Source organism: Simochromis diagramma, unplaced genomic scaffold (genome assembly GCF_900408965.1).
Source record: "Simochromis diagramma unplaced genomic scaffold, fSimDia1.1 OVJJ01000596.1, whole genome shotgun sequence".
NCBI lineage: Eukaryota > Metazoa > Chordata > Actinopteri > Cichliformes > Cichlidae > Simochromis > Simochromis diagramma.
Window position 1 is genome coordinate 12,893,809 of NW_024387245.1, and position 15,277 is coordinate 12,909,085.

At 38.6% G+C, this 15,277-nt stretch overlaps 1 protein-coding gene across 2 annotated transcripts in view; it reads left to right on the forward strand.

The window, feature by feature from the left end:
* Nucleotides 1-4,665, forward strand: part of gnaz (guanine nucleotide binding protein (G protein), alpha z polypeptide) — a 40,121-nt gene extending 35,456 nt beyond the window's left edge. For both annotated transcript variants that reach the window (XM_039999956.1, XM_039999957.1), the window contains exon 3: nucleotides 1,116-4,665. In XM_039999956.1, the coding sequence (XP_039855890.1) occupies nucleotides 1,116-1,460 (345 nt within the window). In that variant the 3' untranslated portion in view covers nucleotides 1,461-4,665. The remainder of the gene's footprint in view (nucleotides 1-1,115) is intronic.
* The last annotated feature ends 10,612 nt before the right edge of the window (nucleotides 4,666-15,277 follow it).

Sequence of the window (15,277 nt, forward strand, 5' to 3'; positions counted from 1 at the left end):
ACATCACATGAGCACAGCTGTAAGAAAGTGCATACATACTCATGTTCGCAGGCTTTTTGTTTTTTCTTAAGCACCCTAACCTGCATGTTTTTAAAGATTACTGCAACACGCTATCAAAAATGAGCTGCATAAAGTTTCAAAAAAACACATAACTGTGGTAGTCTCATTTCTCTCGCTAGTAGTCCTCTCTGCTCAACCCTTACTTTAACTCATGACTAACGGATTTGTCTGCAGGATACAGCAGGCATCAGCGATTTCCATCAGAGAGTTGTGAAATCTATTTTTTTATCTCACTTTAGAGAAAATGAATGTGACATCTAATGTGGTCCTACGGCTAAATGTGATAATTGACCCACTTCTTGAAAAGCTCCAATGTTATTTATCAAAGTTTAAGGCTGAAGGTGAACTTTGTCATCAAGCCACAACAGTTATAGCATGCTAGGAAAAAAAAGTTTTCAGCATCCAAATGAACCATAATGGAAAAGAGGTAGGCACTGAGAGGAAGAAATCAGTGTTGTTCTTATTATCCTTCTGTAAGCTTTCCTAAGTCTCAGCTGCACAGTGTTTCTGTTATGACAAACTATATAAGGCCATAGAAGTGTGTTCCACATGAGCCACTCACATTTTCTTATATGTGAGCTACTCTTTAGGGAATAAGTTAGTTTGTTTGACTAAAGACTTGAACACGTTTTCCCTGACTGATCATTTCACTGTGTAGGACTTGGATTAAGCAAGCAGCGGAAGAAGAGATAATCAGCAGTTTTAGAGGAGAGCATAAGAGTTCAAACAAAGGTCTGCGGCTGTCTTAGTCTCAAGTCTGTGTTGACATAACAGAGAAGGCGTACCTTTGGCTAGTCTAGTAGATGTCTGTGACATGTGCTGGATGATTTCAGACTTAACATGTCCTCATTTACCTGAAATCTCGAGCTACCAGAATGAGTCCAGTTCGGTTAGTCTATGTTCTTAACTCTTCACAATGTGAAAATCTGGGCTGGTTTGAGTTGTTATTACAAACTAAATGCTACATTTTCTTTGTCATGAAGTCATTTTTCTCATGATCTAATCCCCCCACCCCCCCCCCCCCCTACTTTTCTTCCCTTTTCTCCTCCACACAGAGCCGTATGGCCGAGAGCTTGCGTCTGTTCGACTCCATCTGCAACAACAACTGGTTCACCAACACGTCGCTCATCCTCTTCCTCAACAAGAAGGACCTGTTGGCTGAGAAGATAAAACGCATTCCCCTGACAGTGTGCTTCCCCGATTACAAAGGTCAAAATACCTACGAGGAGGCAGCTGTCTATGTGCAACGGCAGTTCGAGGACCTCAACCGCAACAAGGAGACCAAGGAGATCTATTCGCACTTCACCTGTGCCACCGACACCAGCAACATCCAGTTCGTGTTTGATGCTGTCACGGACGTGATCATCCAGAACAATCTGAAATACATTGGGCTATGCTAGGACCTGACACGGGTGGGGTGGGGTGGTGGTAGGGGGTGAAAAGCGGGCTGCTGTTAGCCTGCCGCGAGGCTGGATAAACAAAGGCATGTTAGCCTGCCGGGCAGTTTATCTCTTTGAAGAGGGGGCAACAGAGGACTGGAAAGGAAATGAGTTAGTAAGACAGTGAGGGATGGACAATACTGTAGATTCAAGTGTTTCAATGGAAACAACAGAGCTGAAGGTCCATGGTTGAGGTGGGATTTCTACCCTACATGTTTGCACTGAATATGAGTATGCAGAGACACCCAAACACATGCACACCAACACGCATCCTTATAGTTTGCTCACACGTGCGATCTTCAGTCAGACACTGGTTTGACAAGGCAACACTGGAAAATTCTTAGAAAGCTGCCCCCAACTGCCTGTCAAACCTGAAACCTGAGTCAGTTAATGCTGCTTAATTGAAAATAATTTCTGCAGAATCAATGCTCTCTTTTGGCTTTTTACCCAAACAATAGTAAACGGCGAGGGCACCTGAGGAGACACAGATATAGAGACAGAGAGAGAGCCTGTATTTCTGGGGAAAAAAGAAGTCAGTAAACATGACGTCACAGGTTTTCTGCCGAAAAGAGGAAACTGCCACAGTCTAAAGTTGAAGTGAAATATGTTTTCTACGCACCATTTCTGTTCTTTCCTTATCAGCTGTCTGTTGTTGTTCTTTTCCTCTCTTTCTTTTATCTTTTTGCGCTTTAAAAAAAAAGAAAAGAAAAAAAGAACATGTCTCTCAAACCAGCTTTTACAGCAGGTCCCTGACTTAATACCAGGAGTATGTTACAATCGGAAGAGTCAAAAGTATTTTTCATTACCGTTTCCAGCAAGAGACAAAAAAAAAAAAAAAAACAGTGCCAAGATCAGTTTGTAAATAAATCTGGATCCCATCCTTTATGTTAATTTTTTTCTTTTTTTTGGTTTAGTTTTTATGGACGAAGACATTAAATCATGCATGATTTTGTTACTTTGGGATACTAATATATTTTCTTTGGGATTATGTTCCTCTTTTCCTAGGTTCTAAATAATATATTCCCAAAAATATATATTAAAGTCAAACACTGTGTACGATTGTACAGTTGTCAGAGAGGAATCTATTGAAAAGAGTTATATAAATATAATAATGATGATCAGAATTTTTATGGTGACAATGCTAACGGCGATGATGAATATACTGGTGATGAAGATAACCTCACTACAGAAGCTTGGGAGTGAAAGGGGAGACTGTAGAAGAACCTGAAAACAAAGAAGCAAACTTTCAAAGTTCAATCGTCCTTGCATTATCTAAATGGAAATTGTTAAACCAGTCAGTCAGTATGATGTGTAAATATACTGTAAGGTACACTCTTTGTTCAAACAACATGAAAAACAACGGTTGAGTTGGGATGCTGTGAGTGCGATAAAGAGAGAGTGAGAGACAGAGGAGGAAGATCCCACTCCACTCCTCCTCTTACCCTTTCTTTTTTTAGTTCAGAGAACAACTCAGCCAAGGGCTTGACTTTACAGGATGTCCACTTCAACAACAGACTAAAACGATGAAACAAACAAACAAAAAAACACGTATAAAAGGACAATAACTATTAATAAAACAACTTATGCAAATTTTTATGGTGTAGTAAATGTGTTTTTGGGTGGTGATTGTGTCAACAGTGTTTTAAATGTGTTCGGGAGGGGAATGTTTATAGAGGACGGACTGCCGCAGGCCCTCCGTATTCTTTCGTAATTATGCTGCATTGAGTGATTTTTTTGCAACTCGGAATAGAGCACCCTGTCTGAAACTTTGCTTCCATCTTCAGTGTCCAAACGATGACAAAAAAGTGTTTGTCCTCCTCGTACAATGTAGCCACTGGGCCAAGCAGAACTCGGACCTAAAGTATGCAATTAAATCACTGCAGAATGAACTTGGCCTACGTGTGATTGGGTGACGGTGCACAGCAGCATGCAGACTTCATTCTAATTAGTGTATAAACTCCAGCATCACCAGGTGGGCTGATAGAGTCCACAAATACTTTTGGATTTTTGCACTTCTTAGTTTTTAGTCAAGTAGTCATTTCAAACTTCCCATACTCTAAAGGAAGAAGATATGCTATTAAAAATACTTTCACTGTATTCAAGCCTATAATAGGATGATATGACCCTGTGGCCATCCTAGTACGCTCAAGTGGAACAAACTTTTTCGTGTTTGATTTAGCATTCAGTATGTCACACAGGGGACCAAGCGTTAAATAAAACTACTACTATTTTGCCTTTTACATCCTGCTCCTTTCATCATGATCTACATCCATGTGTGGGAAATGTCTTCAGGTCATGGGGATATTGTTTTGTGGACTGATTGAACCAACAGTGGGAATCTGTTTGAGGGATGAACATAAATAAAATTCATTTCTGAGAAGGCTGAAATTGTGCCTTATGACTGTCATGTGGTTGGAGTTGGTGCCAACTTTGAAAACTGAGAGAGAAGTCGCTGCAAAAAAAAAAGGTCAAAGTCCTGCATTTCTTTCATTAATTTGTTTATTAATTCAAATGAGATTGGAGTTTAAATTATTTATTTATTTATTTATTTTTTCCAAATAAAATTTGAAGTACAAACTGGTCGGCATTATGCTGTCAGAGGGTAGCACTAAGCAGCTCATTGTGACACTGACAGAGGTTTTTAAAGAAAAATAACACAAAAAGTAGCAGTAAAATGTTTCAACACACGCAACAAACCTTTGGTGATGTGTACAGATCTGGGTTTTGTGGTCTAATAACTCTTAAGAAATAGCGCTAGAAATGATCGCAAACAGTTTAGCTTGCCAAGACTCATGACAGCTTAAAATTTCATTTTCTAAATACAGTAAAAATAAAAATGCACTCTTGTTGGCAAATCCCAGTAGTTTTAACAATTTTTGAAATACTCACAGCAGTCCATCTGGAAACCAGCAATGTTCAAATTAATATAAATCACCTTTCATCCTCATTCGATGCTCAATTTGACCTCCAGCAGGTTGTCTCGTCTACGTTTCTAAATGCATTGAGTTCAGAGTGATAGACCAAGAGTTTGTCACTGAACGCTTTGGTAAGTATGAAAATAATGTGAATCACATGCTGCCTTTGTAGCCAGAACAAAGTCCGATTTTGGACTGACCTGTCAGACAGCAGCCTCTATGATCAAAATAGCTGGCATATTTCATCCCTGCAGAAGAAACTGGAAGAAATGCTCAGGACTTCACCAATACATGTGACATGATAATTTTTTCAGTACATTGTGTATATACATTGTAAAAAGATGCAAAAATAATTATTCCCCAAGAAAATTAACAAAGAGTGATCTAGAGTAACAAAAATTAGGATGGTAACAGGGCTAAAATAAAGATGATGGAAGGTTCCCTAACTTTTTAATGGTCAGTGTTCCCAACATTTTGAGATATTTAAAAAAAAAAGAATATAAAATCTTGTGATCTGCTATGTTTTAAACTTTTAAACTCTGTATGGGTCAGTGTGTTCTCATATGAATTCAGAGGTCAGGGTCAGGTTTTTGCTGTTTTACATGATGGAAATACATGGAAACAGATTGATGGGCCTATAAAAAAAATTACCGGCTTTTAACAAAACCTCTGACTGTTTTTACTTTTAGATTGTGAAGCATTGCCCAAAAATCTAAGACTTAAACGGGGGCCAGAAACCTCTGGTTTGTCATCAGTATTGGGACATACAATATATAATAAGGAAAAAGGACTGAAGCATTTCTAAAAATAAGAAGTAGTTCAAAAAACAACCACAGGCACAGAAAGAGACATTTTTGGCCATATGATGACAGCTCTGAAACAATAAATATCTGTAATTCCTGGCATGCTCCAGCCCTGTCTATTTGTAGGCCTCCTGAATCATTCAGACATTTTTCAAAGAAAGAGAAGGAAAACAAAGCCTTTCCCACTAACTGGTCTTGTCTGTTTCCATGTTGTTGACCAGAACCACACCTCTATAAGTACACTTCCTCACGCCATTCCCACTAGGTATGTCTTGTGATTCTGTGTTTCCGCTTGTCCTCGGCTCAACTCTTTTAACTTACTTCAGCTGACTTTTCCCTGTGTCTCCGCACTGACCTCCACATTTATTCTTGCACTCTATTTCCCTCAGGGCGCTCTCTCCCTCTTTCCCTCTAAGCTTTCCTATCTGCTCCCACCTGCTTCTTGGCTGTAAACAGCCTTGTGAATCAAATGGACAAACTTCAAGCAGCTGTAGGAAAATTCCACAGGTCTGGCTTTCTTGGAAGAGTTTTAGTATTTCATCTCTGTCTTTCTTTGCCTGTATCTGGTGGCAAATCTGCCATTTACCACTTTAAATCCAGTCGATCCTCTCATCTCATCTCAGCACTGCTCAGCTTACTCCTCCCTCCTCTGTTTGCTTTGTAAAAAGAATGATGACAGCCAAGCCTCATCCTTCAAACTAACCTTTGGACACTGTCTCCTCCTCTGACCCCTGTAACACAAGCTTAACGCCCTAAATGAAGTTCTGAAAAACAGACTTAACTTCTGTCCTCTTGAAACGACCTCCTGCTTGCTGTCCCGGACCACTGCTGCTGATCTGCACTACTTCCTAATGAGTATTATCAACCGTCCCTGACATCTGGCTGTGAACCATCTGCCTTTGAGTCAGCTCTCTGAGCTAAAGTTACCCTCACAAAACATCTTCTGGACCCTGGGACATCAGCTGTCAAAAACAAAAAGTTATTGCCAAATATTAAGTCATTTTTAAAATTTTAGCAATGCCATTTTACTGGATTTTAATGGGAGGATAATGCATACTTATCAGTGTATGGGTAGAGAGGTGAGCTCAATTTAAAAGCAAGATTTACATTCTGTTACATCATTTTGTGAAAGCCCAATAAAAGCTCAATCATAGATTACAGAGTAATAAATTTAGAACTTACATTTATTTATTTTTCCGGAAAATGAACGAGCAAGTGTGCAGGTCCTCTTCTTTGGCGATCTACAGCACAATGCCAGGATCACTATAACTGCAAACATCCAGAGGTTAAGCAGCTACAATGCTTATCATTTAGTAATTTATGAGCATGCTTTGTTTTATTAAATTATGCTAACAAGAAACAACATGTGGTTGATTGCATTGGCGTTAGTTATGCAAGCATTAGTCAAGAACTAGAACACAATTATGATAATTACAGTAATATAATAATATCTGATGATGGTAGATGTTAAAAACATAAATAAATCCAGAATTCAAAAAGTTTCTGCAATGCATCATGGTGGAGGCGCAACTTTGTGTGCTGAGATTTAGGCTAAAAAACAAAACTCAAAGGATTACGAACTCAGCGGGCCGATATCATCAACCAGTATCAGCTGTCTATAAATACTGATATTAATCTATCAGTATCGATATTTATTTATCGATATCATTCTATTAATGATAAGGGAAAAATGAAGAGATGATTGAAGAGATGATTGAAGAGATCACCATTCAGATGTTACAAGTGTGAGTTTGCATAGCTTGTCCACCAGAGGGCACTATGCAACTGCCCTGTTTGTAACAACCAGCTGATCCAAGCAGCGTGAACAAGTAAATAAATATATACACATCACAAATGTACAAGAAAAATCAGTTTACATTTTGTGTCTGAAAGAAAACAAATATTCCTGATAAATTGATTATTAAATGACCAAATATCAATCTTAAAAATTGTACATCAAGTTGGATGGTTATGCACCATCAATATCTATAAAGAAAAACTTGTAATTCTAATCTTTCTAATAGTGGTTCAAATGTTTCTATCACAAGAAAAACAATGTCCAGCACAACAAGTCTTTATTATACTGGTATGAGAGGCAAAAGCAGAACTCTCTGTACTGAAAACAGGCCTTAACAGGTCTGAAGTGGTGGGGAAGGCCTTGGTCAAGTCCATATCACAGTGCCTGTGGGCATCAGATAAAGTATGCCAACATTCCTCTGCTGAAGCAGAGGGTATAAAATAATATTTCACTCAGCTGCAGTTTGGCTGTGATTGCACAACGCCAGGCAATATAGACTGAATCATAAAAAAGGCTGAGGGTTAGGGCCCAGTCCTACTAGTCTTAAATTTGAAGCTTAAATCCATTCCAGTAAATGGTTTCCATATTTAACTTTGTACCAAGCCTTTAGTTATGTTCACAGTATGGGCAATAAAGTTACAAAATGGCCAAACACTGGCAGCTACGTTGTCACTGAGTTGCAGTTAAACTGTTGCGCAAAATGCAGGATTGCATTTGTGAACTTTCACTTCCTATTCAGTTAATGTTGCAACAGTAAATCACCAAAACACTTGTTTCACAGGGTTCCCCCGTCTCAGTGACTGAACGAGCAAAAACCTCTGACAAAAAACAAACAAAAAAAAGACGTCTGACAGTAAATTCACCACCACCAATCCAATGAAACCACAAAACTAACACCAGCACCACCAACCCACAGAAACCCTCGTCGGCTTCCTGCTTCCAATGCGTGTCCCTGCAGCAGTGCCAACTGACGAGGTGTCAGAAATTGTCAGACTGACAGATATAGAGACAGTCACACTAACACAAGGCCAGCAGGAACTGATCAGTGAAATAGTGATGCACAGTAGCTGCCATTTGTCTTATTCTGCAATGAATCACTTCCTCCTTTTTTATTATTTTGGTTCCAGGAAAACACATACAGGACGAAGTAGCTTCTGTGTTTAGCTTTGGTCAAGTGTGATAGTCTAATGCTGTTAGCCAGTTAAAAATACTTTTTTCTGTCTTTTGTGTGTGTGTGTGGGGGGGGGGGGGGGGGGGGGGGGGGGATTTGTCTGCCAAACTCTATGAAAAGCTCTTCTCCGCACTGTGCTTTTATGAACTGCACGCTCTTTATTATTGTAACACTTCTCCAGCTCTGTGGAGAAACAACACTCTGTCTGTTCACATTTTCTATGCTGGCCTCGGTTAATTGCCATAATGTGCTCCTAGTCTGTTGCAATTACTTTTCCCCCCTAAAACATTTAAATGCTTGGGTGTCGGCAAAATGGCCTGCAGGCATTATTAAGGTGTCAGAAAACATACTAACTCCACAATCATTTGCTGTACTGTTGACAAACTTATTTTTGACTGGGAGGTTCTGTTTATGAATGAACAGTATGTCTGTTATGCATTGACCTTGTGACCTTGATTTGTTGATTGCTCTGCACTAAATAATTTTCATCATTAGTTGAAAATTGACATCTGTCTATTATTGCAATATAGCCTGTATATAAAAGATGTACATAACCACCAAGACATCATGCCTTGGTTAATGAAGTCCTGTCTTTCAACTGTAACTTGGTGTTATGAAACTTAACAGTGGTGGATCTGACAGTAGGACCCTTATGCCAATCCTTTATCTTCCATTTCGAATCTAATGAAGGCTACAATTATGTTGTGTTAAATAAAACATGAAATTAGCAATTGAGACTATAAACACAGTAAACTGGGCAGTTTCCCCACAGATCTCAAAACAGCTTCTTTTTGCAACCAGAGGAGTCACTCTAAAGAAATCAGACTGGCTTTCGATTGGCCAACTTATCTGTGCGATTAGGGTTACATCGCCACCTGCTGCTTCAGCATGCTGTGGACATTAATATTTTCATGTGGACAGTAGAAAAATCCTCATTTTCATGCACTCAGAATAACCCTTTTAACACAATACAGCGACAGAACAGGTGCAAAAGTGAGAGAAACTGAAGCATGCGAAGGCTTGCACTGAGATGTGGTGAAAAGAAGCATAGAAACAGATGCAGGTAATGTGTGTTTTAATTGAACAATAATACTGTAGATGCTATTAGTTGTAACCATAGCTGTTCCATCACATTTATCTCTCCCTAACTCACTTCCATTTCTGAGCTTTCTTTAAAACTTATTCAACTTTCATTGTGTTTTCCCCCCACTTTTATGTTTTATTCAGTTTGTGTTTTGCGTGCTTTTTCAGCATTTTTCTATTATTTTTTCACGGGTTCAGTACAATTAACTGATTTGCTATGGATTTGGATTCTTTCAGATTGACAGTGTGATGGATTTTGAAGGATACACTTTTGACAAGTTGAAGTAACACTCCTTATTTTCTTCCTGAACCTGGTCCACAGAGTAAAAAATCTTCTTGAAAAAGTAGCTAATTTATGATCGATAATTGCTGAAAATCCTGTTTTTAATCCACATCAAGATTGCAGCTGCAACCATATTCCAGTTCATTTTCTTTTTATCTCCCTTTCCATGGTGACCCTGCATTTTATAACCCCACTTAAGGACCAGAATCATTTCCAGCCTCTCTGAGACCTTTCATTGTCATCTGTTCCATTACTTCACAAAGATCACAAAGATGCGAGTTCAGAGAAGCAATCCACCTATAATTAACAGGCTTACTGGTTTTCCAAATTCTGGGCAGTCTGCCCTCCAGTCTAAAAATGCCTCGGATGCCTTATCACTAACATCATCTGACCTAACCTTTTGGATGACTTTCGCTTTGATTTTTCCATCCATTCATCTAAAAAAAACAAAAAAAGCACTTTTCCGTAAGATTTGCTTATGTCTGATAGCTTTTTAACAATCACTTAGTTTCTGTTTTGTTTTGTTTTACAGCCAGGTTGATTCCACGTGCATGCTGCCCTATGTCACTTATGTTCTTTTCCTTGCTGAGAAGATAAATTTATCCAAAGGTAGACAATACAGACTAATCTAGTCCAATGCAAGTTCACAATCTGAACCCCTTATCCTGCTCAGGATTACTTCCCTAGCACATCACATTCAGGAAAATGTGAGGTAACTGCATCCACCAGGACATTTGGTGCTGATAAAATCATTTGTCTTTATTCAAAGTCCATATATTATAGGCCAAAAGCATCTAATCACAGAAACACTTTGTCCATGTAATAATTATTAAATGCCACTATATGGGCTGCTACAGGGTCATAAATGATACTTACTCTGTCTCTGACGTATGAAAAACTGATACTAGCCAAGCCGCTGTCCTAACAGCACCTCTCCTGACAGCTATTTTAAAAACATAATGTAAAACATTCACCTTCTCAAAATTGTACATTTGCACCGTCTATGTAGAAATAACAACCCCAGAAGTCCTGTGTCCATGAGGCCCAGGCTGTTTTGATGGACAAAAGGAGCCTACATAATATAAGACAGGTGATTTTAATTTGTGGCAAATAATAGTTTACCAAATCATCCAAATAACTTATCTGGAAACTTATCCTGGAAATCCAAATGCATGTTAACAACAACAACTTGGTTACAGTATTAGTTTACATGTGCTTACTTTTTAACTTTGATAACAAAATGTTTACGCACATAAAAATATTTATCTTGGACTTGATAAGTCTGAACATAGTAGCTTATCTGGCATCACACACCCCGCTCGTTACTAAAGGAGAGCTGAGCATAAATTAAGAACACGTACACTAAGTATATAAAAGTAAATTATCTCCTGGAACGGGATCAGAAGATGACTGTGACAAGAAGGTTTGAGTGTTTTATGCCTACAAGTAAATCTAAAAACAACCATATAATAGCTGTTTTAGGCACCGTGGAAATAGTTCTCAAAGTGGGTGATTTTTTTTTCCCCCACAGAAAAAAGAGAAGAAAATAAACCAGTCACACCATAAAAGCAGCTCAAAGCTCAAAGAGTTCAGAAAAGCATCACTGTAATTGGTTTAAGGTAGTTGGCAGAATGAATGAACGGACCTCTGGGGCTGGTTTTACACAGATAGATTAGACTGGTCTGTATGGTTAGATAAAGTCTCACATTTCCACAATGGAAGTCAGACCATTTAACAAAAACAACAATGGACTAATTTTCAGCCACAGAAACATCTTAACCCCAGACTAACTAACTCTATTATAATAATATAATATAATAATATACCAACTATTTGTACCCAAAGAAAAAGAAAAGGGAAAACTGCTGATATGCAAGTTGTCTGTAGTTTCCTTGTTTGATGTATTATAAATTATATTAGCGAAATTCAATTCAACTTTTCAATTTAATTTTATTTATTTGGCACCAAATCACAACAACAGTCACCTTTTATTATAAGCTAGAGAAACTAAAACAATAAAGAGAAAACCCCAACAATTAAACAAGACTTTATGAGCAAGTGATTTTGGTGACAGTGTGAAAGAAAAACTGTGAGTGACGAAGAAACTGAGTGCATCATGAGAAGCCTCCCAGCATCCTGGACCTATTACAGTATAACCAAGGGAGGATTCAGGGTCACCTGACTCTGCCCTAACTATATGCTTTATCAAACAGGAATGTTTTAAATCTAATCTTAAAAGTAGAGAGGGTGTCTGTCTCTTGAATGCAAATTAGGATCTGATCCAAATTAGCTTGTGTTTTATTTTTCCATTGATTAATATCAACCTGTCCACTGTTTATTCCCTAGACCAGAGGTGGCAGCTCATATATATCTTCAACGCTATATGTTTTATGGTCCTCCTCTTAATTTACCCATAATTCACTGCACTATTGTCCTGCTTAAGATAGTCAGAGTCTAAAGTTCTTTGTGCAATGGATGAATTTAGTCACCTACAGTGTATGTGAACTATGACTGCTTTATCAAAGCCATAGTCAAAATCTGTTCCCTGAAACTTCTGTGTACTCCTCTGACAGGCTCTGTCTATAATGAAGGTTTTACTTTGGTTTTTTTTAGCTGCTGCCATGTCTAATGTTGGTGCTGTTTCAAATTTAAGCAAAACTTTTGCTAATGCCACTATCTCAACGTTTATCTTTCAAAGGCAGAAAGAAAATTGTATCCCAGATGTGATTATTTGAGATCTCAAGACATCTATATGTCACCTTCAGACTCCAGAAGTTATCCTGTCCTTTTCTTAGGTAACAGTAATGTAAAAATAGCTCAGCACAGGTGAAGGTTATGCTTTCAAAAGTAGAAATACTTTCTTTGTATATAACTATTGGATGTGGCTGATACAATACTACATATGGTATAACATTACTAAATCTGCTTCATCTACTTAAGAGCAGTAAAGGTGTTCTATCACATAAACTTACTTAAATATTTTTGTCTTTTTTTTTTTTAACTATTTGGCTCTTTGGGATTTAAACAGACATAAAATTACTCATGTCTGAGAAAGATTATAAAGAACCTCGCGAACCTGAATGGATAAGTGTTTAAGAAAATGAATAGGAAGAAGTTAAACAATGTGGCTCCAGCTAAAGGAGATACATTTCCACAAATTGGATACATTTCCACAGCAAACTGTAGTAAGAAACAAAAGAAACTGGAAAAGTATAGATCTTGAATGAATGCCGTTGATGTCCAGCTAAGAAACGCCTCTGAACTACCTGTTAAATATAAAGTAGTAGACAATATTATCTCCTTTTTTGGCTTCCAGACTTCTTTCAGTTATTTCTCTTGTTCAGTGACGCACCACTTTTGCAGAGTTATGCTACTATGCCACCTTGTGGATAATATAATATAACATATCTAGTCTGTCTGTCACAGAGTGAACACAGAGAGACATACAACCATTCACACCTAATTTAGAATCACCAGCTAACTTAACATGCATGTCTTTAGACTGTCAGGGGAACCCAGAGTACACAGACACCATAACACACCATCATATTCATAGTCGAAAACAGTAAAAAAATAAAGGTTTAAAGTTTAATGACAGCCCTGTGCCCTTAAATATCAATGTTGCACATTCTGCCTCCAAAGTTTTCATGTTTAATTATTATATTTTCGCCAGCATCACACTGTTAAGGATGAGTAGTGGCTAGATGATAAAAGAGACTTAGATACTACCACAGGGGGCTGAAGAGCAACACTAGATGCTGTATGCTGTGTCCCTCCGTTCTGCTCATGTGAACACCCATCAGATGGAGAGGACTTTTTAGTTTTAAACATACAGGGGAACTGCATCTCCAGTGATAGCAGCACATCCTGTTTGCAAGCTCCAGCTGGTCACCCTGAAGCTCTTACTTCACCCAAGTTTATACACTTCAAGACATCAACAGTTCCCTAGGTGTTAACATTGCCTCACTGTTGCATGAAATGGGGTCATGCTCATAGATGGTTTTAACCATTTTTGACCTGCAGGTGAACACTGGCAGTTAGTAGTAGACACTCTTCTCCAGCGGCTGGTTCCTGAGCAACCTGGACTATCAAGGCTGTCTGTGTGGCAAGCAGATTAGGACCCAAATGCAAGACTAATGAACACGGGAGGCAAACTAAAATGCAGCTTTGTTAACTTAAAGTGAGTTCAAAATAATCCAGGTCAAAAACATAAGGAAGCAAAACTCCACAAATCTTCCAGGAACCCACACTGTCAGAGCAGACACAACTATAAGTGAGAGCCTGACAAAGAACAGAAGAAAACTGAGGGTCTAAATGAGATAATCAGCATAGAGCGGAGACACTTGGGAACACAGGTGAACAGAATCTGACCAGAGAGACAGGGCATGCAAACTGAACAAAACACATGCGAGAAGAGGGACTATCAAAATAAAATAGGAAGTAACGAACACTGAGACGAGGACTAAGGCATGTGAGCCAGACACAGAAGCACAAAGGAGGCCGAAATAACCTGGGATTCATAAACCAGACTGACATCTAGAAATGCTACTACAAGAAAGTATGAAACCAGAGCACAACAAACTCCAAGAAAACTCCTACGTCAAAGACTCATAATGCTGACCTGAAACCAAATTAGAATCATGAAACAAAGATGATCAAAATTCAAAGGTATGTATTAACTATTCACTATAGGTGTGTGGGAGATATAACTATATATCACCTATACACTAGAACTAGAACTAGCATAACTACCTCAGCCATGATTATTTCTTTCAATAACTAAAATAATTTAAACTTTACACATAAATATGCAAGGTCCTGCTTCTGTCCCAAGACAACCTGTGCTAGACAGTTATGTCTTAGAGTGACCCCATGAAAGACTTGGGGATACTTTAAACTTGCTTAAAGGGGATAAAACATTTTAACTTATTCTGGTAAAATGATTTAAAACTACAGATTGATTTGAAAACGCCGTTGATTCAGAGATCTTCTGCATACTTTTAACAAGCTGTTATTTAAGTTACCGTTTTTTTCCTATCAGCTTGAAGTAGTCTGGACATTCTCCTCTGATCTCTGTCATCAACAAAGTATTTTCAAACACAGAACTGTGACTCAATGGATATTTCCTATTATTCAGACCATTCTCTGTGGCTCTATGGCTGCCTGAAAATTCCCAGTAGGTCAGCAGTTTGCGAAATACTCAGACTACCAACAATCTTGGTACACTCAAAGTCACTTAGATCAGCGGTCCCCAACCTTTTTTGCACCACGGACCGGTTTATGCCCGACAATATTTTCATGGACCGGCCTTTAAGGTGTCGCGGATAAATACAACAAAATAAAACTACTACCGGTACCGAAAAAAAGGAAATTTATTCATAACACAGGTGAAAAGACCAAGGAAAACTGAGTAAACGATGACAAAATAACGCTGAAAACCGATAAAAACCCTGAAAACTATACATTTCACACCTGAGCCTCAACTCTCGCGGCCCGGTACCAAACGACTCACGGACCGGTACCGGTCCAAGGCCCGGGGGTTGGGGACCACTGACTTAGATCACCTGGCTTCCCCTTTCTGATGCTCGAATTGATCTTCTGTATTTTTCTTGACCATGTCTACCTTAATGGACTGAGTTGCTGGATGTGAATGGCTGATTGGATATTTGCTTTAATGAGCAGCTGACCAGGTGTACCTAAGAAAGCATCCAGTGAGTGTATATTG